Here is a 26,691-nt window from a genome sequence, read left to right on the forward strand (position 1 = left end):
CGGTGACGTCATCCAGCAGCTACGGAAGCAGTTGAAGCCCAAAAAGAATCCTACACGTTTCAAAACAAGTTTGGTTCTGCCTCAGGAATAGGCAATACACGGCTACCAGGCAGACTTTTATAGAGTTATGGGTATCACTGCAAAATCCCTTTGCCTACCTGTTTAATCCCCTTACAGAAAGCATTCTTACACCTTTACCCCCAGTGCCAGTACATTCCCAATAGTCCATACAACAGAGCTGCCCAATCCTGTAATACATGTTTGTGTAAAATAGATTATACAAAATCTAGAAATAAAATAGCAGCTATGAATAAAGGGAAAAATAAAATAAATGGACCTTACAAAAAATCCTTATAATAACATTTTTTTTAATAATATCCAAAAATTATTAAATCCATTAAAAATCTTTATTAAAAAATGATTTTTTTAAAAATCTATTTAAAGCAAATAACTCAGTTCTGCAATTTAGTCCCTATTGAATCTAAATTGAGGATCCACCTGGATACCGCTTGTGACATTTTTTTTTTATATCGTCACCTGATTTTATACTGTTCCTAGTCGAAATGGTCATGTGCTGTAGGTCACCGCTGCGGCCAGTGATTGTCTAGAGCCGGCTGACCCTGAGTGAAGGAAAACCTCTGCTGGTTTATTTCCCTTTGTACAGTATATTGTAACATGTACTCTTCATTAATCATGTCTTATTTAGTTCAGTGTGGATTATCATTTAACCACAGACACCTCTAAGACATCGTGGTGAACTTGGCAAATTTACAAGAACACATGAATTATGAGAAATTCTTTTGCCCAGCTCAATGATTCTTCTTCTTTGTAGAGTCTGAATTTGCTAAGAACACCATCAGATTGTGTGAGTCTGCGAGGAGCACCCTTAACCAACAGGTAGGTTCCTTCAGTAGATTCCAGTGGACAGAGGTGTAACTTGAAGCTTCTCGGCTTCAATGCAAAATCTGTTACAGGGCCCCCAACTGTAATGGGCTCCCCATATGGAGAAGAGAGGCCTTATGGGCCCCCTAAGTCTGCTGGGCCCGGGTGCAACCACATCCCCTGCATCCTCTATAGTTACGCCCCTGCCAGTGGGTGTTAACAGGAAGCCTTAGCCCGATTCACACATTGCATGCAGAATTGGCACTGAAACTCCGTAACAAAGTACAGTGCATATAAATAGAGGGGAAACAATGGCAGCAGATTCTTGACAGGCTGCAGATATCAAAATATGCACATTTTAGTGTTAAACATATTTTTAAGAAATTCTGGTGACTAGAGTGATTGAGAGATAACATGTATATGTAGATAACACAGGACCTCCCATTCACAATAGGTGATGTCACAGCTCACCTCCTCCCCTCCCCTGCACACTGACTACAGAGCCTAATACTAGTCTGACCCTTCCTGATCTGTAGAGAAAGCTTTGCAGCTGTCATCTCGCTAACATCACAGGCAGGATTACACTGAGAGGTGACACCTGTGTATACATAACACAGGTGATAACACAATAGGCGATCAGCTGTGACTATCTACTCCCCTCCTTGCTCAATAACTTCTGCACGGGTCACAGGACATAACTAGTACGGTCTCCATACAAGTCAGTGGGTTCCCTCCTGTTCATTGTGCGAACGGCCCACGATACTGCTGTAAAGCATCTCCCTAAATAATCATGTACAAACAACAGAATAAAAAAATTCTACAATCAGAAAATAAAATATGGAATACTGTATATGTTTAACTATCTGGTTTAATTTTTTTTTTTATTGTGATACAGTCCCTTTTAATAGTAACCTCATGGAGAATAGTGTTTAAAGGGTTTGTCCAGTTGTAACATATTAATGGGCTATCCTCAGAATAGGTAATCAGTAGTAATCAGGTAGGGTCTGGTTCCAGAGACCCCAACCACTCAGCTGCTTGCCGGGCCCCTGTGCTTGTGCACTGAACTGATATCTGCAGGAAGCAGACAGCTCTGTTCTAACTGCAGTGGCTAGGCTTGGTACTGCAGACCATTCTCTTCAATGGGAACTTTGCCTGCTATACCTCGCCTAGCCACTGCAGTGGGAACGGAGCTGTCTTCTTCCTGCAGAAATCAATTCAGTGCCCAAGCACAATGGCTCAGTGAACAGCTGATCAGCGAGGCAGTTTACCCTCATCAAGCTACTATTAATGGCCTATCCCAAGGATAGTTCATTAGTAGTTTACAGCTGTACAACCCCTCTAAGTTACAATGTACAGTACACTAGACCTATCTGTGCAATACTGATTATTTAACATAGATCATTCTTGGGTGGTTACTCTGACTATTACAGACATGCATGCCGCTACAAGATATTTACCTCCTACTCCTGGACCATGAAACCCTGACTGGAAACACAGCCCTTGAAACAGTGGCTCTGCTACAGATGAAGAAGTATTGTCAAGTGAGTGGCCATGTATTTTACTACTTGGCGTTGCTCCTTACTGTAAAGGTGATGGGTATAAGTATATCAAGATGTTCGGCTCACAAAATAGCTAAGAGAGATATAGCAATAGCTGATGATGACTTACAGACAAAAAGGAATTTGTTGGACCCATGCACACAGTAAAGTCCGTACTGCGCCATACTATAAAATCGTATCCAGTGCAGGCTGACAAATATTTTTTTTTATTCCTGGATGTCTTATAAAATTGACAGAACACCTCTGTATGCGTCTAGATGAAATCAGATTTACAGTAAGTCCCCACAGATTTCCATAAATGTTGTGTCATTACTCCGCCCACATCCATAATGTAGTTCTTACGGTTGATCTCCATTTTCAACTATATGACCGTCTTAAAACCTTGGAGAAAATTCTTTTGTATATACTAGAATTCTGTAATATAACATTTGGTTTGTGTTCCAGCCTTTATTAGCAAAGAAGACAGAGATTGAGAAGTGGAGGAAGGAGTTTAGGGAGCAGTGGCTCAGAGAACAGAAGAGAATGGTGAGTGACCTTGTCTAGACCAGGACTATGTAAAGGCCCATTTACACGCAACGGTTATTGCTCAAAAGTCGTTAAAATGATGGCATATGAGCGATAACCGTTGCATGTAAATGCTACCATTGTGCACTTTTCATCTGAAGGATGATTTTTAGGTGAGCTTAAAATCCATCCTTCAGACTACAGGCTGTGTTCTCCACAGGAGCAGGAAATAACATTGTATTATCTCTGCAGCCCTTGTGAGAAAAACAAACCTTATACTGTTATCTACATAGGAGCTAGAGATTACTTTGTTTTCTCTTAGCAGCCAATGCCAGAACAAATGAGCTAATTGCAGAGCTGAGACCACCTGCTGAGTTTGGCAAGGAGCTCTTGGAGGCTCATTTGTATGCAGATGAAGCTGATAAATTACTAATGGGCAGTAGTGCCCATTAGTACTTTATGCAAAACGATCGCTAAAACTTTAAATCTTTCAATCGTTTGCATGTAAATGGGCCTTCCAATTTTTTGCAATCTTGTAATTATTCAGAACAATAATTCAAGTCCTAACATTTTATAGTTTATTTCATATTGACATTTTAAAATGAAGTCCAAATGAGTTAAAACACTAAAGCAAAGGGTACTTACCCATCCTCAGCACCTGCGATCCAGCGCTTAAATCCCACAGTTCTCCAGGCGTCTATTGACAGCAGCAGTCAGGTGACCCTGCCAGCCAATCAGAGGCCGTAGCATCACCATGGTGTCCAGGATGTGAGCACTGATGCTAGGAGAACGAGCAGTGATGCTGTAGTCTCTGATCGGCAGGCGCTGGTCACATGACTTCTGCTGTCAACAGACACCATGAGAATTGCAGGGCTAAAACGGTGGCTTGAAGGCACTGAGGATGGGTAAGTAACCTCTATTTGAGGCCTGTCTCACTTAAACGTACTACACACATATTTTTATATGCTCGTAATACACTATTTGTAGCAAATATCCATGTAATATGCATATTTACTGTATATTTTATTCACTAGACTATGATAATTGTGTGAGCAGGGGGCCGGACCTGATGACCCTGGAGGTCCCTTCCAACTCTACCATTCTATGTGTTACATGCATAATATACACCAAAATAGGACATGCTCTGTTTTTATCATACGTGTAATATGTGCAGGTGAAAAATGCTGGTGTGAATAGTCAAATGTAAATCAATGGGCTTTTAGCACTGCTTATTATATGCACAAAAAATACACAATATGTCAGGTAAAATACATTTGTGGAAGTGAGATCTTGTTTTTTTAACTCATTTGGACTTAATTTTAAAATGAGCATGTACCCGGACAACCCCTTTAAGCTTTATCCATGTATGGAGAAGAAACCACCATATAACTTTAATTTAGTACAAGAGAAGCAAAGTGAAGAACTAACAAAATTATTCAAAATGTTATGTAAAATACACCTTTGAAAAGTTATCAGATATTTCCATTGACGTTCCTCTATTGAACTTCTTGATATTTAATCATTGATATGGTCAATCAGTCTTATGAAGGTCACAATGTGATGGATTAACACCAACACCATCCATAGAAATGAGGTCTATATCATAAAGTGGCTCCTTTTGAAAGCGGTGGGTGACAATTTTAGGTTCCTATGTCCTTGGGCACAGATGGAGTCTTAGATACACCAATTGCATTGCCCAGGTGATGTAAACCTATCCGGCCATAAGAAAGACCTTCATGTGGTAAAAATGTTAAACCAGCATTTTATGGAGTTCTTCACATTATATAAGTTTTTCTGAGAAGAGTCCCTGGACAATAAGCTGTGTCAAACTGTTGGGAGCCCCAGTGATCATTTGTTATCTGTGGGGAAACTTGGGGTAGTAAGTGTTCAATTTCTGTGCCATGCCACCATAAGGGAAATTAAGTATTATATAGTGCTCATTCCAATCTACAGGTTGTCTTTGTAATGCAGGTCCTCCAGAGCAAGAGACGCTTTTTGGCCTAGAGAGGAGGATCTTGAACAGAAAACCCCACTCTATTCAAGGACTTTTCCAGAAAAATACTATTGATGACCTATCCTCAGGATACGTCGTCAATAATTGATTGGCTGGGATCTACCATTGGGGACCCTGGCCGATCACCTGATCAGGCGCCCGCTGTCAGTGTCACAAATACACTGGGGTTGGAGCAAAAGCTACTGCTCCGGCCCTTGTGTAGTGGCCGGCGCTTGCAATTGCAGGCGCAGCTCCGATTGATTTCAATGAGACCCCAGCCTGCAAATACAAGCGCCGGCCACCACACAGGAGTCGGAGCAGCATCTTCCACCCTGACCTCTGTGTATTTGCAGCACTGACAGTTGGCCAATCGGCCGGGGTCCTTAGCCCAGACTCCAGCTGATCAACTATTGATGATTTATCCGAAGGATAGGTCATCAGTAATATTTTGCCTGGAAAACTCCTTAAACTCATAATTTTTTAATATGAAAATAAGTCTTATAAACTGGACAACCCCTTTAAGTTGCCCGTTCCTAACAGCTTTGATAAGAGACAGAAACCTCAGGATTGATAAAGGTTGTTCTACAACACATGATGAAGATACGTCAGACAGTTTAACAGTATAGATATTAACATCTAGAACATAACAAGACAATTTAGTTATGGTTATTCACTCTACAAAGGCAGGTTATGTCTTCCATAGAGTCTGAACCAAACAGGGCCAGCATATATCAAGTACCTTTATTTTAAGATGCCAGAGATGTCCTAGTTATACATGTTCACTATGTATTAAAATGACACATTTTGACTCATTCTTCTACAAATTTTTCCATTCCACCGCAGTCAGATTCTCTGGCCTCATTACGTAAGGCTCGTCAACAGTACGTTCAGCGCTGTGAAGACCTTGAGAAGGCCAAGCAACTGAGCGCCAAGATAGAAGAAGAGCAAAGCACAGGAACCTACCCTGGAAGTGCAAGCAAACTTCTGGAAAGACGCAGAAAGTCCCGTGAAGAGGCTCAGATGAAGGTGAGGATCAACTATAACGAGACATGGTGGAAGACATCATAACAGTACTATTGTCCTATGTGTACATTAGAAGAGCATTTCTCTACTAGCTCAATGCCCTGGAATTCAATGGGAGTTGTACCTGCAGTACCAACCTGGTAGACCAATCTAATTATACTTTTTTTTATTCAGGTCAACTCAATGGCCCCAAGGTCACCATGCACTTTGGGGATAGACACGTGTACAGTGACTTGCCCTGCTAAAGGCATGGACCTCACTGACATCACTGCACATATGCATACAGACATATAATTTTTCTAACTTGACTGGTACGGAGGGCTGCATAGTTATCATGGCATGTCTACACTTTTTGCTTAGACCTACTGTCAATGGACTACAATGGGCTACACAAAGAATATAAGTTGCTGAACAACTATGTGGCGCATTAAACAATTTGCTTTGGCATGCCCAATGTTTGTTTGGCATTGAATACATCTGTATCTTGGAAGTGTGGTGCATTCAGTATGTCTGGAACATACAGCATTCCCAGCTCAAGGGATCAACAGATGTCCATTAATTGGCAATGGGTGGGGTTAGAGCAATGGGAGGGGGAGAGAGCTTGGACCAGTCCAGAGGAATTAACTGGTCATTGGATTCTTTGCTCCTATTTTGCATATGGCCATAGAGTGTTATGAATAAATAATATGGTAATGTTAGGTCTTTCTATCCCACATCTATGGTTAGGATTGATAGATGGGAAATTTTGGGTGACAGGCTTCCTCTAATGTGGCAATATACCTAAGTAAATACTTAGAGGATCATATTCTCATAACAGCTTCACTTTATGTAAGGCTAGTAGAGTCGGGGTGTCAGTCTACTAAGTACAGCAGACTCCTAACTATCGGCCATTATACAAGCAGCGCTATGTACAGGGTGTATCAAAAGTAAGGAAACGCCCATATACAATGAAAATGGTTGGTTGCATGATGATCCAAATTTGGGCACAAGCTGTGGAGGAAGGCCGCTAGGCCATGTCACCAGCATGACGGCCATTTTGAACACCACCGTCTTGAATTCAACTTCCGTTTTTTCAATGGGAAAGTAGGTGTGGGACACTTCAAACTAGTAAAGAATTTCACCATAAAAACAATTATGCACTTCATGTTACCATAATCTTATTGATTCTCTTGTTAAAGCAGTGATTTATATTCTGTACAGGTGATATGCTTGATGGCATTATCCCAAGCAAAACATGTTGAGATCATCTTCTTTCACAGCACAAGGGTCATTGCAGAATATTTCAGCCAACGCCATCGAAACAGACCTCCAATTACCCACAATGCGGTTGCCAAACTTCTTCCCAAAATTCTGTTCTGTTGCCAATAAACCAAAAGCTGGATGGCCAATAACAGCTATGAATGTAGCAACAGCAATCGCTGTTCTGGTCTAATTCAACAAGAACCCATATAGCACTACGGTAGGGTTAACCATGCCTTAATTCAGAAACTTGTGTCTACCTTTAAATGACACCCCTACAAAATTCAGATACTGCAACATCTTACTGATGATGACCCAGACCATTGGATAGAATTTGCAGAAAGTGTGACACAGCAACTTCAGATAAACTCTCATTTTCCTTATCAGGTACAGTTCAGTGATTAAACAGATTTGGCAATCAGTTGGCAAGTGCACTGTGTGTAATGGGCGGTCTGTTTGGGTAGCATTGGTTGAAATCTTATGCAATGATCATGTGCTTTGTTCAAAGGAAATCAGGACGATCTAAACACTCTGGGTTCTTGAATACACTTCTAATATATTCTCAGTAGATATACTGCTACAATACTTGCCCGTAAATCAAGGGCTATAAGAAACGGTTCCTGATGAACTGCATAATCCGTAGGGAAACGCGTAGAACCGATTAAGAACCGCGTCTGAACTGCGCCAATTTATGAGAGCTAAATTAGTCTAGTTGCCCGAATTCCATGATAGTCATCTTCTAACAGTGGGGCTACTATACCAGTATTACACTTGGGAAGAAAAAATTTCCCTGTTGTGTTGGCTATCCAGGTATACGCACAAAACACCCAGGTATTCTAGGAAGGCCTATTATCCATGATTGCGCTATCAAAATCACTATATCAGGATCTTTAATCTCCTACAGCCAACAATCAGGTTCTGCGAGATCTCTGAGTAGAGGCATACGCGTGGCTCCCCTATTCTTGAGGGCTCCATGGAATTATTTGTTCTGTGTCGTCCATATATGTCAATCACCCACGCTTCCATGTTTGTTCAATTGTGGACCCACGTGGGATCTGTGTTTGTCTTAGTTGCCCTGGTTTTAGTAGTAATCATTAAAATTTAGTTTTAGACGTCTATCCTGTGAGGGCCAATAAACAAAAATGGGTCAAGAAGAGAGCCTGGTAACTACAGGCCGGTAAGTCTCACTTCAATAATTGGAAACATATTTGAGGGGTTTCTGAGAGATGCCATCCTGGAATACCTCAAGGAAAACAACGGCATAACTCCTCAGCACGGGTTCATAAGGGGTCGATCATGTCAGACCAATTTGAGCAGCTTCTACAATGAAGTAAGTTCTAGGCTGGACCTGGGAGAGTCTATTGATCTCATATATCTGGATTTTTCTAAAGCATTTGACACCGTGCCACATAATAGGCTGATATATAAAATGAGACAGCTCGGTCTGGACGATAACGTGTGTATTTGGCTAAAAAACTGGCTCAGAGATAGAAAGCAGAGGGTGGTAATAAATGGTTCACACTCTGATTGGGCCACCGTCACTAGTGGGGTGCCACAGGGTTCAGTATTAGGCCCCATTCTGTTCAATATATTTATCAATGACCTGATAGAGGGGCTGCACAGTAAAATATCAATATTTGCAGATGATACAAAACTATACAAGATAATTATTACAACGGAGGACAATGTGCGGCTACAAGAGGACCTAGATAAGCTGGGGACTGGGGCAGAAAAATGGCATGGCAAATGAAGTTCAATGTTGATAAATGTAAGGCTATGCATATGGGCAGGAGAAATGGATGTCACCAATATACACTAAAAGGGGTACTAATTGGGAAAAGTGATATGGAAAAAGACCTGGGGGTGCTAGTTGACTGTAGACTTAACTGGAGCAATCAATGCCAATCAGCTGCTGCAAAAGCTAATAAAGTCTTGGGGTGCATTAAAAGAGGTATAGGGGCGAGGGACAAGAACATTATCCTCCCACTATATAAGGCACTTGTCAGGCCTCACATGGAATACTGTGTACAGTTCTGGTCACCGGTGCTCAGGAAAGATGTTACAGTGCTGGAGGGGGTTCAAAGAAGGACAACTAAACTAATAAACGGAATGGAAGGACTGGAATACCCAGAGAGGCTATCCAAATTGGGATTGTTTACTCTAGAAAAAAGATGGCTAAGGGGTGATCAAATAACTATGTATAAATACATGAGGGGACAATACATGGATCTCTTCCATGATCTGTTTATACCCAGGACTGCGACGGTAACGAGAGGGCATCCGCTACGTTTAGAGGAAAGCAGGTTTCATCACCACCACAGAAGGCGGTTCTTTACTGTTAGAGCAGTTAGACTGTGGAACTCTCTGCCTGAGGATGTGGTGATTGTAAAATCGATAGAGGAGTTATCTATAGGATAAGAGGCTACTAGTCGTCTTTTTAGAGCATTATGATATTATAGGATATAGACATTAAATAACCAGCCAGGATCTTGGAGTCCGGTAGGAACTTTCAAACATTGATCCAGGGATTATTCTGACTGCCATTATGGAGTTGGGATGGAATTTTTCTGCCAAATGGGCTAAATTGGCTTCTGCTTCATTATTTTTTTTTTGCCTTCCTCTGGATCAACAAAGGAAGAGAGGTGGAAACAGGCTGAACAAGATGGACATTGTCTTCTTTCAGCCCAACATACTATGTTATGTTAACATGAAGCACGCCATTGTTTTTCTGGTGAAATTCTCTACCAATTTGATGTGTCACTCGTCCACCTTCCCATAGGAAAAACTGAAGTTAAATTCCAGATATCAACATTCAAAATGGCCATCATGCTGGTGACATGGCCCAACGGGTTTCTCCCTTCCTCCACAGTTCGTGTCTAAATTGGATTAGCATCCGCCGAATCATTTTCATTTTATATGTGTGTTTACTTACTTTTGAGATGCCGTGTATTTGTACAGATGATGGTTAGGTTTACTATTGAAAGGTGTATTAATGTCTTCATCACTCTCTTTTTATCTCAGGCACATGAGGCTGAGGTTATATACAAATCCTGCGTGACAGACGCGAATGCCCGCAGTGAACAGCAGGAGAAGGTCCGGCAGAGAATCATATCACACATCAGAAAACTCATTAACCAAGGAGACCAGGTGATGAAGGAGGTATGTGCCAATTATACGGTCTATGAAATGATGGTGCAGAAACTCTTCGGGTACGATACAACTACTTCATCCAACGTATGACATTTTGCTTCATGAAGTTCTTACATTGGTCCCTCTTAGATTGGAGGCACTAATTTAGATAAAGAGACCCCATCATTGGGCAGGCCTTTTAAAATAAGGAAATTGGCACGATATCTTAAAGGGGTTTTCTCATTGTAAACTACTGATGGCCTATCCAAAGGATAGATCATCAATAGTAGATCAGCAGGGGCTCTGTTTCCTGGGACTCCATTGATATGCTGTTTTCTCGGGTAGTGTGTTTGTGCATTTTGATGTTTTATGCAGGATGCAGACAGCTCTGTTCTCACTTCAGTGGCCAAGCTTGGTAATACAGGCAAAGTTCCCATTGAAGTGAATGGGTGTAATACCAAACCTGATCACTGCAGTGAGATAACAGAGCTGTCTGCTTCCTGCAGAACTCACCTCAGTGCACAAGTACATCGTCCCAGCAAAGAGTTTGATCAGTGGGAGTTCCAGGCAGGAGACCCCTACTGATCCACTGTTGATGAATTATCATAGAGATAGGCCATCAACAGTTTACAAGTGAACAACCCCTTTAATAGAGTTTCACAACATTATGGGTCATATTGCACACTAGACACAAGTGTATGAGGTCTAACGTTCTGTTCATTTGTAAGGGAGCCATGACCAGTATGGCGGATCTGTTTTCTAAAGGATCCCATTTACTTATCTGGAGGTCCATCAAGTTTCCGCCAGAGTTCTGGTATTTTTTTTACAGAACATGTTATTCTTGCCGTCTTGTTGTAAATGACTAGAAGATGGTGATTATTTCCTGAGATGTGTGGTCTGCCACATATTACACTATCTATGAGGGCATCAACATGAATTGTAACCACCGGTGGCCAAACCTAGCACAAGGTTTGTTTTTAGCTTGATTTCTTGTACTTAGAATTACCCTATAACAAGGCTGTCACAAATCCATTTTCTGCCCAAACAATTTCCATATTATCTCAGAAATTTCAATGTGGAAGTGTTGTGATGTGTGAATTAAGAAAGCATGCAAACAAACACAAAAGGAGCCATTGATGGTGAAATTGATCTTCCAGACCGGTGGTTGTCCTCTCAAAGGAGAAGAACAATGTTCACAGAGTATAAGAATACAGTAGAATACCAAAATCTGGTCTAGATCGGGGTTGCTCATCTCAAAGTACTGGTTTTAGCTCTAAAGAGAGAACGTCCAGGCTAAAATTCTTCAAACATGCCCAATGTAGATTGTGGTCAGAGGCGTAACTTGAAGCTCCTGGGCCCCAACACAGAACCTGTAACAGGGCCCCCAACTAAAATGCTTTATTCATAGTACTGGGCTTCCTATATGGAGAAGAGAGGCCTTATGGGACCCCTAAGGCTCCTGGGCTCAGGAGCAACCGCATCCCCCACATCCGTTATAGTTACGCCAGTGACTGTGGTTATAGGGCTGTAGCTAGGCTTTCCTTCCACTGGTGCAAAGATTTAGTTTGCTATGGCCAGGTTATTTAGATACAGGGGTAGGGCAGCAGAGTGATGTGTTGACATTAACCCTGGGCACCCAGCACCTGGAGCATACAGTATCTTCTGCTTGCTTGATTTGCACCACTGAAAGGGGTTCTCCTCTACTCAAAAGGTGACCCAAATATTTTCACTGATGCCTCAATGTAATAAAGTGGCAATTCAAATGAGCAGGTGCTGCTTTTTCTAGCTTTTTCAGCTCCTTGTTTACAAATTAATCCATTTATGATTCCTGGTAAGGTATATGACATTTTGGGAGAAACTCTTTAAAAATGTATGATCTCTGATACATTTTTCATTTCCCATTCAGATCAATGGCTCTTTGTATAGAATGATGTGTCAGAGAATACCAGGAATGATCTGAGTTATAGTATTATAATTGTGTCCTTTATGCCATCTGTATGGTCTGCTGAAGACACGTTTTCTAAGAATAAACTCTGTTTCTATGCTCTTACTGTAAAGAATCCTGTTCCCTCTTATTCTTTGTTTACTTTTGTGGAAGCCTGACACTGATTCGAACCTATTACAAGCATTTTGTCTATTTTCGGGCAGGTGACGCAGAATCTTATGCGTATGAAGCGTTCTCAATGTGAATCTATACCCGCTGGATACGGCAACTTGCTCAGCCTCTGTGAGCCATATGAAGTTGGAGACCGATATCTCCAATTCATCTTGACTCTACCAAGAAAGCACATAGAGCCTGAAAAATTCACTTTCCATGAGCATACCTCTGCAGGCCAAAGGTAATGTTACCGTGTTATGGGGGAAAGTTGCTGTACATTTTCTATCCACGTGTAAGTGGAATTAGTATTTCTGACCCATCTCCACTGGCTTCAACTAGGATCAATGCTGTTAACTGTTAACTGTTGTATGTAAGTTGATACAGTCTACGTATCATGGGAATTACTATTATATATGAACTAGAATTATGTCTAAAGGGATTGTCTCATCAAAGACAACCCCTTTCGAAATGTGGCCTCCCAGGACAATCAGCTGATTGCCTGGCTTTCCATTGCATTGGAAATGCAGTATTATAGGGTGACCATTTGGATGAGTGGCTCTCTGTTCTAGCTTATAGAAGGGGGTTCTCCCCCTATGATGTCCATGTACTCTAATACGGCATATGGATACGGTTTTCTTCATGAAACAACCTCTTTAAATGCTTTAATAACTTTAGCGGAGCAGCAGTGATACCCATCGGATCAAGCGAGGTACAACCAGTGTATAATGTAGAACAGTTAAAATGTAGCCTGTCACTTTAAATAAGGGCAATGCAAGCTGTCCCTAATGGGTTAGGGTGGTTTCACATCTGCGTCGGAACCTCCGGCTGAAGGTTACATCGCAGATCTGGCTGAAAATACCAAAAGAAAAAGCGCTACATGGGGCGCTGCTTCTTCTGTCCAAAAGCCGGGCAGCTGGGCGAAAAGTGGGCGGACACCATTATTGTCAATGGCGTCCGTTTGGCGCTGTTTGGTTCCACCCAGAGAGGGAACTGTTTGGCGGCAGAGATTCCCCTTTCCTGCTACCTGAATGGAGCAGGAAAGCGGAATCCCTAGTGTAGATGTGAAGGCACCCTAACCAACATACAACCAAACTGAACTGGAATACCGGGTCCGTACACTAAAGATCAGATTTTACATTCTGACTTACAAGAGTCCCTTAAAAGGCTATTTGGTTTACAGAAACTATTTTCAAATACCCTAGTTGTGAATCTATGTTAATAGCAGGAATTAGGAACATCCTCTATGAGCCAGAATAGAAAATAGCTACAAAGAGTGTGTCTGCTCTGGAGGACCCAATATTACATGGACAGCCTATTGATTTCAAAAGGAACTATGTAATACTCCTCTGTGGTAGCACTGCATGGGAATTAGAAACTTGCAGTTGGGTTCCCCTATTGATTACAGCTGATTACTGGATATCCCAGCAGCAGGACAATCTGAGATAAATGAATTGAGGTCTTCTCCTTAGGATAGACCATCATTGTATGATCAGTGGAGTTGCATCACTTGGACCTCCACCAGTCAACGGAATGAAAGAATGTAAACCGGGCTTAGCTGCAGTACCAGACACAGCCACAACTGAATGGAGAGTGAAGAGGCTACAGGCGCACCAGATAATGCATTGGCCCCTTTGTTCTGCTGCTGAGGGTCCCACTGAAGGAAAATTCCTTAAAAGTAGGACATGCTATGATATCGTGGGTGGTGGAGATGAGATGGGGCTGTTTGGCTAAGGGCATTGTTTTTTGGTTGCCTCTGGTGAAATGTTATTTAGCAGATGGCACGCCAGTTATTGTTACCTCATCCTATAAAATGACTGCTTTATAGTAATCTGCAGCCTCATTACACTGTTTAATAATCTTATTATAATTGTGCAGGTTATCACCTAGCGGCAAACGGAAAAATGCGGTGCAGCTGGTCCGCGTGTCGTCTTCCTTGTCCGACCTCAGTGTCAAAACTGATGAGACCGGAACAAGGATCTTGCCAGGTGTTGTATTGAACCGAGACCACATGCGTCTAATTTACACTGCCTTACGGAGAAAATGCTTCACTATGAGGAAATGCTCGAAATGGGACAAAACTCAACACACAGATAGAGAATTAAGTTCTGAACAATTAATTTTAATTTCAAACAATTAAATGTCTCCTGTGGCCCAATAAAAAAGATGATCAGTAAGAAGTGGAGCCACCATGTTGGGCAATATAGCTGTTACTGCACCATGACATCAATTCAATAACTGCTCGACTACCATCCAGGAATAGTGTTGACCGTGTGGCATTGACCATAGTCAGCAGTTCATCTTCATTACAAGGATGTGGGAGAGTGTTCACCCAACGTCCAAAAGTGTCCTACAGTTCTTGATTGGAAAGTTCTCATTTGGGAATAGTGCTGAGCAAGGGATCACCTGGACACCTTGTAAAGCATGCCTACTGGTGTTCACTCTGTAGGGCCACGCATTATCCTGCTGGAAAATGGTATTAGGTACACCCTGACGGTATGGTAGTACAGCGGGCTACAGCACCTCATCGACATAATGGTGTGCCATCAATGTGCCCCGACACGTTCTAGAGGGGATCAGCTGTAGGTGCTGATGGCTCCTCAAAGCATTACTCACCGTTGATGAGCTATGTGGCGCTCCAAAATGGCAGAAGAGTCTGATGTCACGTAACCCTGCGAGCAATGGCCACCGAAGTCGGAGCGGAAGCCACCACTCTGACCCCTGTATAGTGGTCGTAAATACAGGCTAGGGTCTCATTGAAATCAATGGGAGCTGTGACTGCAGTTACAAGTGCTGGCCCCTACACAGGGGTCGGAGCAGCGGCTTCATCTCCGACCCCGGTGTATCCCGACAATGAAAGCAGACGCTGCCTCTTTAATGCTAACCAGGTCATTAAGCAAAAGGTTTTAGTTTTATATAAAAGAAAGTAATGCCTCCGCTTCCATCTGTCATTACTCCACCATATACAACACCACCACTTGCTTTACATGCGTCAATCTGTACATTCTTAAGTCCCCTTACAGTGATGCACATTACGTGATGCTGACCACCATCTCCAAATTCGACCCATGGTTCTGGCATGCCGTTGACTTTCTGCCACACTACGACGCAAATACTAACCGGCTGGATGTAGCCCCATGATGAAACCTTTAGTAAGCCCATTCATTTGATGAAATGATCCTCGATGGTATCTTAGAGGTGTCTTCAACCTTTACTCTTTATCTAGATACCAAAAACAGAGATTCAAAGCTTTCGTGGGTGTGACAAGGTCTCCAAAGTTAGCTTCACAGACTCGTTTATGCCATTTATCACACTCCCAGATCACAGGATTGGCCCGAAACTGCACTCATTTGCATAACTTGTTTGTCTGAACATACTCTGAAAATTGCATAATGGTGTGACACAATATCCGTGGTGTGGCATTTTCTCTGTGATGCAGTGTATATATAGACAGAATCACATGCAAATGTCATACTTACTTATAATCATGCATACTCAATTATACCATCATATAGCATCAGAACAGTGACTTAAAGGGGTTATCCAGTTGTAAACTGCTGATGGCCTACCCTTAGGATAAGCTATTGATTATAGATCTGCAGGAGTCCGCTTTCCAAGACCATCAATGACTAGCTATTCCTGCACTGAGCTGAATTCTGCAGGAAGCAGACAGCTCCATTCGCACTGCAATGGCCAGACTTGGTACTACAGGCCATTCACATCAATGGAAACTTTGCCTGTAATACCAAACCTGGCCACTGCAATGAGAATAGAGCTGTCTGCTTCTTGCAAAAACCAGCTCAGTGCGCAAGTGCACTGTGCAACCAGCAGCTGATCGGCAGGGGTCCTGCAAAACCAACTCCTGCAGATCTACTATTGATGGCGTATCCTAAGGATACACCATCAATACTTTACAACTGGATAACCCCTTTAAAGCTCTTGGCCCAAGTGCCAAATGTATAACAGAGCACCACCTACCATGTGCCATTCATAATAATGGTGGATGCAACTGCTACTATTGCGCGTTCCATATCTATGCCCATGTTCACTATTATTTGTGATGTGGTTGCAGTTGGCATCTCACACAGAACGACTCCCTACAATTGATGTATTAAGTAAAAAAAACGTAAAAATATAAAAAAAGATATTGTATCGGAACTTACATCTATTTTTCATTAATAACAAGCATGTTTCCTTTATTTTAGGAGAACGAGGCTCTTGGGGTAATAAAATTCTGCAAAGTGACTCTGAGAGTATAGGGGGCAGCAGTGAGCCCAAATCTTTAGAATCTCCCTCGGACAGTCCAGGTAATGAAAGTCTACAGTCACTAAGTGTGGATATCAAGACAGACTGTATTCTTGCTCTCCAGCTTCAGAATATCTTAGGACTTAGGTGTGAGCGGTCCAATAGAAATCAATGGAGTTTTAGCGCTGCGTTTTACGCACATGAGTCCTTAGATTCATCCATAGGCTGTATTGTTTAGTCATTGGGAAAAGTGATTTTCCTATAAAGGGCTTCTACCAGGACACAATAATCAGCTTTGACTACTTGTAATGCCGGGGTATTTAAATGTTTTTGTGCAAGACTATAAAAAAATGTCTTCTTGCATCTCCAAACAGCGCTACACCCGGTCATTGGTTGTGTCAGGAATTGCAGCTCAGCTCCTACTAAGAGAATGGAGCTGAGATGTAATACCACACACAACCTGTGCACAGATGGGGTGTTGTATTCTGAAAGACAGCAGCCTTGTTTTTTCAATGCTGGAAACCCCCTTTAAAGGGAGTGTACAAATGGTAAAAATGGATGACCTATATTTCAGATAGGTCACAAATAGCTGATTGTTGGGGATGTTGTAGGCACAGCTGCTATTCACGTCAATGGTAGCAGTGCCTGCAATACCATGCCAGGCCACTGCACAACATATGGAGCTATCTGCTTCATACACTGTGACACTGACCCGGCGAACAGCTGATTTTCTAGACTTCTGGTCGGTGGATCCCTGTTGATCACATATTAATGACTAGAGATGAGCGAGCATCGCTCTTCTCAAGTAACTTCATACTCATCCTTGCAAATGCAGGGGGGCGGTGGGGGATAGCGGGGGGGAGAGAGATCTCTCTCCCCTCCCCCCCCCCCCCCGCTAACCCCCGCCGCCCCTCAGCATTTGCTCGGACGAGTATGCAGTTACTCATGATGAGCGATGCTCATGTCTAATAATGACCTATCTTGTGGTCATCAGTCATCAGTTTTTAAAAGCTGGAAAACCCCTTTAAGCCTCTCCAGTCTTTGAAGATATTTGTTCTTAAGTTCTTTCAAAAAGACAATACCCAACAACTCCAATCTGTTAACCTGTTGCCTCGGATAGCTGATCGTGACTCATGGGGACTATAGGAATTTATACCTATACATCTACTTACATCTATTTGTTCTTGTTTCCCTTTAGTTCACTTTGCAAGAAAAGTTGCCAAGGCTTCCTCCACAGGGACCATGTCTTCTGATGACCTTGAAGAGAGAGACTCCTACCACGGAGAGGATGTAGGTGAGTAATTGTACATTCAGAAACTTCCACTTCCAAGTTATTGTATGTCCTATTTGCACATTCAGCCCTACTTCACTGTTGACTTGGCTTTGTAGACTCCACAGACGCCTCCTCAGAGAATGGCTTACATCCACACAGTGTGGACAAGCTGGTCATGACTCCAGCTGCCCAAACCCACCGACTTCGACGTACAAGAGTTCCAAGCAAATGCAGGGAGTGTGAAAACTTCATGGTTTCGGGATTTGAGTGCGAGGAGGTGAGATGTCAAAAGTCTACCTACTGTAAATAGAACAAGAGCAGGTCAACTCTAGTTCTTCTGCGGTGTACTTATAGGAGCCATACATCTCTACTAGAGTTATACTAAATCCTTTCTTTTTACTGCAGTGCTACTTAACTTGCCATAAGAGGTGTCTTGAGAGTCTCTTGATCAAATGTGGTCATCAGAAGCTGCCACCTAAAATACCTCTGTTTGGTGTTGATTTCTGTCATTTCCCAAGATACTTTCCTGAGGAGGTGCCCTTCATCATCGCCAAATGTACATCTGAGATTGAGTTACGGGCACTTGGGCAACAGGTAAACCTATTTATTCCGTGTAAACCTGGTCATAGCTAATCACTTCGTGTATCACACATTATAGTCCAGTTTAGAAACCCCATTTTCCATACATCCTATTGAGGGATTCTGAGTTAGGGGTCCTCATCTCTTGCCCAGAGTGGAGAGTGGTTACAAAGAGCGTCTCATGCTCTGGAAGAATTCTTCAATAGGTGATTTCTGCTGCAAAGCTAATTGTAAGCCTAAGCTTTCCTGTTAGCACATTTTCATACTGTATATATTCCAGGGCCTATATCGTATCAGTGGGGCCAAAGTTCGAGTGGAAAAACTTCTACAGGCATTTGAGAATGGCAGAGAACTTGTGGATCTATCAGGACATTCACCTCATGACATCACCAGTGCCCTCAAACACTTTCTGAAAGAGGTACAGTATAATACAGTATATAGGCCATCATTGTGTGATCAGTGTTGGTTCAACTCACTGGGTCTTCCACGAAAGGAAGCGTTGAGGTGTTTGTTAGAGTACTGCAGGACCAACACTGTTATTTCATACATACCAAAGTGTCTGCATAAGAGATGAGCGAGTATACTCGCTAAGGCACATTACTCGAGAGAGTATCTCCCCGCTCGTCTCTAAAGATTTGGGGGCCGGCGCGGGTGACAGGTGAGTTGCGGGGGGGAGAGAGGGAGAGAGAGATCTCCCCTCTGTTCCTCCCCGCTCTCTCCCGCCGCTCCCCGCTGGCCCCCGAATCTTTAGAGACGAGCGGGGAGATACTCGGCTAAGGCACTACTCGCTCGAGCAATGTGCCTTAGCGAGTATACTCGCTCATCTCTAGTCTGCATATGTGATTGCATCTGGTACTGCAGCTTAAACAGACTTCAATCTCATTCATTTAGATGGGGCTGAACTGCAGTACTCAGTACAGTGATGATGGCGTTCATCCTAACTCTGACTGCACATACACAGGGGCATAACTTAAAGCTCTTGGACGCCTAGGCAGAATTTGTAACACGGCTCCAACCTACTGGTGTCTTATATGTCAGAGGGACCTTTTGGGTTTCCTCATGGGCCAGAGCCTGAACGCAACTGCTATCCATGCATCCCCAATAGCTATACCACTGCACATGCACATATGAATACACGTCATATACCAGAAATGTTGTATCTTCAAATTTGTGTACCCATCACATATCTAACTTGCAGTTAGTGTTATCTGCATGCAGTGCGTTTTAACTATACCCATAGAATTAGAAGACAGAGCCAGTGTTTTCCATGCCGATACCAATGTTATGTAACTTGGCATACTAGGAAGGTGTATGAGAGCATACAGATAGCTTTCAATGCCACTGTTTATAGGGAGGAACAATGGTGTATTCAACAGTAACGCTTCATGTCCTTTTCTCCAGCTCCCAGACTCTGTCGTGTCCCATCACCTCTATGAGAAGTTTATGGCCTTTTCAAAAGAATTCCCCGATGACAAGAAGGAGCCAGAAATTCGACAAGAGGCCATTCAACACATGAAGGATATTCTTTGTCAGCTTCCAGCTAGTCATTACAACACACTGCGCCACCTGACAGCTCACCTGTATCGGTGAGTGGGACGTTGAGGGGTTGTCGATCTATATACACAAAAGTGCCCCCTACAGGAGAAGTTTTCTACACAATCGCATTTTTATAACTATTCGAGTACCTCGACTTTGTGTAATTTCTGTTTCGCAAATTATTATTTTTTTTCCATAATTTTTATGGCGCACAACTAAAGATCAATCCTTTGTTTCCAAATTTCACAGAGTTTCAGAAAGGTTTGAGGACAACAAGATGAGTCCGAATAACTTGGGTATTATCTTTGGGCCTACACTGATTCGCCCAGCGCCTGATCAGGACAAACCTATGACCTGCTTGTTAGATTCTGGAAACCAAGCACAAGCTGTCGAATTTCTTATTAATAACTATGAGAAAATATTTGGGATGGAAGAACTACCTGCAGCGGGGCGTCAGGAAGTGGCTGAAGACCAATCGGAGGCCGATATGGATGAGTCAATGATCTCGGAGGTAAGAAATATAGTATGATGACACCCCTCCAAAAGACGATCTGGTTGAGAAGATCACTACTGATGTAGACTAGTTTGGGGATTTTCCATTCCCTTTTGTCCTATGTGTACTGAATGGCCCCTTTATTCGAGACACCGGCCCTTTCACGATTGGAGCTTCCTTGTGTGAAGACCCATGAGCTTGGAGTGCAGTATGAAGTCAAGTGAGCAAGTCCAGTTTCAATGCGAATCCATATTAGAATCGGAAAATCCAGTGATATAAGCAATTTCCAATGAGGTCTAGTCATCGGTGCTTGACTAATCAGGACTAGGATTTCGTACACTGTCAACCATGTGGGTTTGTTTCGTACAGCAGTGTTGAAAGCATACAGAAAATGGTGCAATTGAGGAAGAACATCCAGCGAAATGGGATCCTGTGGAAGTCAACTACTTGCCAACTATAGGGGTCAGGGGAGGATGTCAAAAATCGTTCTAACTAACAGTCTGTGTACAGTCATGTAAATGGCAGCTAAATGCAATGCTAGTGCTCCAAATAACATGTCTGAATATACAAATCCTCATTCCTTAGAATGGATGGGCTATGACGGCAGGCGACAAGTTCCAGTTTCATTGCCAACTAAGAGAATCAGAAAGTTAAAACACCAGTGGGAAAAAGAGCGCAGAAATCAGATCACTGAGCAGTGGAGAAACATCCCCTGGTTGGATGAATCTAGATTTCTGTTGGGAGGTCAGAATTTAGTGCAAGCAGCATGGATCAATGACCCCTTCCTGTCAGGTATTCAGAACATGTTAATGCTGCCATTTAATTTGCAGCAACTATAAGAAGCTTCCTGTTTGCATGGACCAATATACCTGCAGAATATTTTCATCACTTAGGCCACCTGCAGACGGCCGGATCGGATCCCGCTGCGAGAATTCTCGCAGCGGGACCCGACCAGCGCCCCTGCAGGGACCAGTGCGGGTCTCACCTTCTCCCGCGGCTCTGGCTCTCTGATATGCTGGCTGCCAGCCAGCTGGCGCATGCGCAGAGCGGAGCCGGCGGCCCAGGAGAGACATTTCTGTACGGGCCTCCAAGAGACCCGCACAGAAATAGAGCATGCCGCGATTTGTTTTCCGCGTGAGATTTCATGCAGACAAATCAAGGCCGTCTGCCTAGGATTGCGTTTTTTAATGCAATCCTATGGCAGCTTCCACGGGCGGAAATTCTGCAAGAAATCCCGCCGTGTGCAGGGGGCCTTAGTGGAATCTACTAATTGCTGCAGTTCTCAAGGCCAAAGGAGGCCCAACATGCTACTAGATGGGGTCTCTAATAAAGTGGCCATCCAGTGTAGAGATTTACTAAAAGGAGGCATCGTTTTCGTCTTCACCTCATCTTCTTCCTCTAGTTGTAGTATACCAAGGGGACTGGGTTATTTAAGTGTTTTTATTGCACTTGCTTTCAATATTTGGTAACTTTTTGGGGCTAAATTCACAAAACCTATGCAGTAATTTATTGACATGCTTTTTTCTGTAGGATCCTCCAGAGGGCGCTGATGACTGTGCTGATATATCAGGTATAACATGTTCCCAAGCCATTCAGACTTCATAGCTCAGCCTTTATTATTTGTACATTAAAGTTATTCATTTTATGATAAAAAGTAATACAACTTTACTAATACAGTCTAATTCCTCGTCCGCCGTCTCCTAGATTTCTTCTTGTTGTCAGTGAATGGAAACATTCTTGTTTAAATCCAAAGTTTGAAACGCTGTACTGATCAGTTTCAATTAAAAACGGCTCGAGGCAAGTTTTCAGCCTATGGATATTAATCAGGAATGTCCCATTTATGATAGGAAATACCTTGATATCGAAAAGAGTGAAGAACTGAAAGGCAAAGTCTTGCCATTTTCAACTTCATGCCAATTCGGCATCATTGATAGATCTCTCTATTGTCTTTCATTCTAGATTTTGATGGAAAAGACGGTGAAAGGGCCTATCGTGGACAAGAGGAAGATGACGAGAGTCTGTCCGAAAGCTTAACATATTCCAGGGGTCATTTCAGCCGTATGCCCGTGAAAGCGCCACGGGGTGAACAGATCAAAAGGTCACATAGTGATGGTGGAACTGAAGATTGAGGATTAAGGAGGTCTTTGTGTACAGAGGAGACCAAGATTGGAAAACCTAAGGAACCTGGAAGATTCTTTGAAACAAATTTCACTGTTCTTGAAAAAAACTGGTTCCTTCCAAAGTAGATCCGGACTTTTTTTCTTAACACTTATTTCTCATGTATACAAGGGAAATCAAATGCTGAACTCCACATCCAATATGGGAGCTTCTAAAGATTACCAAGAACCTGAGAAACAGGATTGTGATGGAAGACCCCCCTCAAAAGATCTCTGAAAAGAGTCAAGAAAGACTCCAAAACGAGGAACTTACGAGACACCATATACCATGTAGATTAAAATCCAAGAGTGATTTGGATATTTACAAGAATCGTCATATGTTCTTGAGGAGATACATGAGGAGGTGACAACAGTAAGTCTTCAGGTCTTCCGGATTTAACAGGACAGGCCTCTACAAATTTGGAGTCTTTGGATGAGCGGGTTTGAGCTCCCGAGGACCTTCCCAATTACCGCACTAGCAGTAGTTTGCGGAATTGGCAGTTGCAGAATATGGTTGGCCAGCACAGAACCAGAGCTTCTGTTTAAAATATCTGGATTGCCTTTCGAAAGAATGAGATGACAAGAGATCTGAAGCACTGTAAATAGTCCAGGAAGAACTGCATAGTGTTGCAAAGCAAAAAAAAACTTTTCTAAATGGTTTGCCTTTTGATTGTGCTGGTCATTTTGATTAAAAAAAACAACAATTGTGTAAAAAAAAACCATAACAAGTATACCTGGCAGCTAGATTTAAACATTGTGGCTGCGGATCTGATGGATGTTTACAGTTATCGATAATGATGATATTTGTGGGGGTGCAGCCAGTGATAAGGATATGGGGGTTACAGTTACAAAAGGATAGATGGTTTCTAGTGATGAGCGAGCATACTCACTAAGGGCAATTGCTCGAGCGAGCACTGCCCTTAGCGAGTACCTGCCCACTTGAGAGAAAAGGTTCGGGTGCCGGCGGTGGGCAGGAAGCTGCAGGGGAGAGCAGGGAGGAACGGAGGGGAGATCTCTCTCTCCCTCTCTCCCCCTGCTGACTGCCGCAACTCACCACTCCCCCGCGCCGGCACCCGAACCTTTTCTCTCGAGCGGGCAGGTACTCGCTAAGGGCAATGCTCGCTCTAATGGTTTCATTTTCTGTAGATACTATAATGCTGGCTGTGTGTCCTGCTGATATCCTATTCCAATAAGGTAGTGAAATGATCACACATTATTTATGTTGCACATGGATTTTCTTATATGATAACTCTCTAAAAAGTTTGCAGTACTGGGCAAAAGTTTTAGGCAAGTGTGGAAAAAAAATGCTACAAAGTAAGAATGTTTTCAGAAATAGAAAGGTTAATAGGCTATTCATGTCAGATAACAAAATGCAAAATGAATGAACCAAAGATGACTCTAATATTTGTGTGATCGCCCTTTGATGTCAAAACAGCATCAGTTCTTCTAGGTACACTTGCAGTTTTTGAAGGAACTCGGCAGGAAGGTTGATCCAAACATCTTGGAGAACTGAGCACAGATGATCTGTAGATGTAGACTTGCTCAAATCTTTCTGACTCTTCATGTAATCCCAGACAGACTTGGTATTAGTGTGTCTTGACGCCACTGGAAGCTAGGGGTTTGACGGGGGGAACGCACCTCTCACACTCCTAGCTCTCGATTGGGCCAAGGGATGAAGGTCTTACTAGCACAGTGTGCATAGATTTTTCCCAGCGCTGCAGCCTTCGGCTGAGGGTTACTACCGTTGTTAGGTTTACATTATTACCTGTAACATGGCAGCATTTACATGTCATAATGCAAGTCTAAGAACAGTAGTAACCCCCAGCCGAAGGGTGCAGCGCTGGGCCAAAAGTATGCACACGCTGAAGCGTGTAAGGTCCGTCCTGGCCGCCATGTCTCTGAAGCGTGGTAAGCGTCCGGCCGCTCGCCTCTACGTTCCGGCCGCCGTCTGACAGCTCCGTCACCGCTGCCTCACGTGTGAGTTCCTGGCCACGGCCGTCAGCTGAGTAGCGGCGGCCGCATATTTTCTCCCTGACGGACGCTCCTGGGAAAGCAGTGAGAGGTGGGTTCTGACTCGTCACCTCCAGGACTCCTTGTTCTTCCTCAGGCTAAGATAGATTCTAATGACATTGGTTGGATGTTTGGGGTCAGTTGCCTTCTATTTTTGAAAAAAATTCTTACTTTGCAGTATTTTTCCACACCTGCCTAAACCTTTACACAATACTATAGATTAGCAGTTGGAGCTAATAATTGTAGTAACATACAGGTACAAATGATATAAATGACTAAAGAAGTGTTCCGCTTTCAACAAATAAAGGTCATTCTTTGTAGTTTGAAACGTTATGATTTTCTTAGATACTCCCTGTCTTAATTCTTCATGGTTTTTAAGATCCCTGTCAAGATTGCTGTCATGCAATAAGAACTTTCATTCATCTGTGCTGGTAATGTGACGTACATATAGATGCATGTACAGGGACATACAGGTAACAAACCAAGCACCTGTGGGGACATCACATGACCAAGTTAGGCATTTGGTTGTAGAAGAAACAACTGGTTGCTTGACTGGCATGGTCTGGGGAGATAAACCATCAATCTTATGGGTTTGACCATAGAATGTTATATTTTAAATACCAGCTATATGTATCGAGCCGGTGCCCCGCCCTTTGTCAGGTAGGCCGGCCCAAAAAATATAGTTTGTTGGTATTTAAAATCAAAAGTTTTATGATCAACCCCTGCCATTGATGCTTATTTCCACAGACCACACCATTCAAGCAACCGGTCGTTTCTTGTGTGATCTGCTACACCTCATCAGTGACTTTCCCCTGTAAATGCCAATGGGCTGCAACCTTGGCACATACAGTGCTTGCTCTGCAATCTCAGTGTTGTGTCTCACACAACCCGTTATGATGAGCACAGCCAACTTCTAAAGTGTTAGCCCTGCACATGAATATTTGTTCAATGGATTTAAACAGTAAAGGTTTCTACTAAATGACAGCAAGCAGAGATCTTGAAAACTGTGATGAGTTGATACAAAAAGTATATTGGAAAATTGTATAACTTTCCATTTTACAAGCAGTAGCATCTATTTGCTAAAACCAGAAAACCCTTAACAGTCATTACTTTCTACAGTTTATGGCCACCTTAGGCTAGGGCTAAAAGGGGGATTTTTGGACAGAATGATTTTAACTATGGAGCTGCAGCCCAAAGGAATCCATCGAGTTGTGTGCAATCTTGTAGACTGCAGCCGTTACTCGAAAGCTAAAAACAAACAGTATCGCTACAATCAGTCTCCGTGTAACTTAGACCTAAGCAGTAACTGGGGGGGATCAACTACTCATCTTGTATAGACTTAAAGCGATACTCCAATTCAGTGGTCAACTACTAAAAAAATGGCAATAGTTGAATAGTTAAATTCAGCCCTGACATGTTATTCCTTGATGGGGGTGCTTAGACCTATACTCCCTTATGAAACAAAGGATGAACCAATAAACTGAACCGCCCTCTTGTATCATGCCGACTCCTATTATTAGGTGTTAGCAGTCTATAGGATGGAGTGGGCAGCCAGGCAGATTATCAGGGGTGTCAACAGGCTTAAACAGGACCTGTGATGTCCTCATGTCAGTAGGGCCAATTGCATGCTTTATACCCACAGCCCAGCTATCTCTATCCTAGCCTTTCCTTTTCCTTATACTCACCTCCCTACTCCCTGTAGCAGCTGTTTTTAGACTCTGCTCCTAAATAGCACTTGGAATGTGTCAAGTGGGTGGCCCCTATACTTGAAATGTATCAAGTGGGTGGCCCCTATACTTGGAATGTGTCAAGTGGGTGGCCCCCATTGCTCATTGTCAATCATGCCTGATGTCATGTATAGATAGTGAGTGGTGAGGACCATCCACTGGACACACTCTCAGCTTCGGGAGCAGAATCTAAGAATAGCCAGTATGAGGGAATGGAGGCGAGTATAAGCAAAAGGACAACATCGTTG

General features: G+C 42.9%; 1 protein-coding gene across 4 annotated transcripts in view; it reads left to right on the plus strand.

Moving 5' to 3' along the window:
• GMIP (GEM interacting protein) overlaps positions 1–24,433 on the plus strand; it is a 53,683-nt gene extending 29,250 nt beyond the window's left edge. For all 4 annotated transcript variants that reach the window (XM_066593233.1, XM_066593234.1, XM_066593235.1 and 1 more), the window contains 16 exons: positions 833–897; positions 2,313–2,423; positions 2,886–2,966; positions 5,782–5,964; positions 10,222–10,359; positions 12,478–12,668; positions 14,303–14,412; positions 16,630–16,731; positions 17,868–17,963; positions 18,059–18,219; positions 18,348–18,536; positions 18,802–18,939; positions 19,923–20,107; positions 20,307–20,568; positions 22,081–22,120; positions 22,510–24,433. In XM_066593233.1, coding sequence (XP_066449330.1) covers positions 833–897; positions 2,313–2,423; positions 2,886–2,966; positions 5,782–5,964; positions 10,222–10,359; positions 12,478–12,668; positions 14,303–14,412; positions 16,630–16,731; positions 17,868–17,963; positions 18,059–18,219; positions 18,348–18,536; positions 18,802–18,939; positions 19,923–20,107; positions 20,307–20,568; positions 22,081–22,120; positions 22,510–22,679 — 2,222 coding nt within the window. In that variant the 3' untranslated portion in view covers positions 22,680–24,433. The remainder of the gene's footprint in view (positions 1–832; positions 898–2,312; positions 2,424–2,885; positions 2,967–5,781; positions 5,965–10,221; positions 10,360–12,477; positions 12,669–14,302; positions 14,413–16,629; positions 16,732–17,867; positions 17,964–18,058; positions 18,220–18,347; positions 18,537–18,801; positions 18,940–19,922; positions 20,108–20,306; positions 20,569–22,080; positions 22,121–22,509) is intronic.
• Positions 24,434–26,691: the final 2,258 nt, after the last annotated feature.

This window comes from Eleutherodactylus coqui, chromosome 2 (assembly GCF_035609145.1).
Source record: "Eleutherodactylus coqui strain aEleCoq1 chromosome 2, aEleCoq1.hap1, whole genome shotgun sequence".
Classification (NCBI taxonomy): Eukaryota; Metazoa; Chordata; class Amphibia; order Anura; family Eleutherodactylidae; genus Eleutherodactylus; species Eleutherodactylus coqui.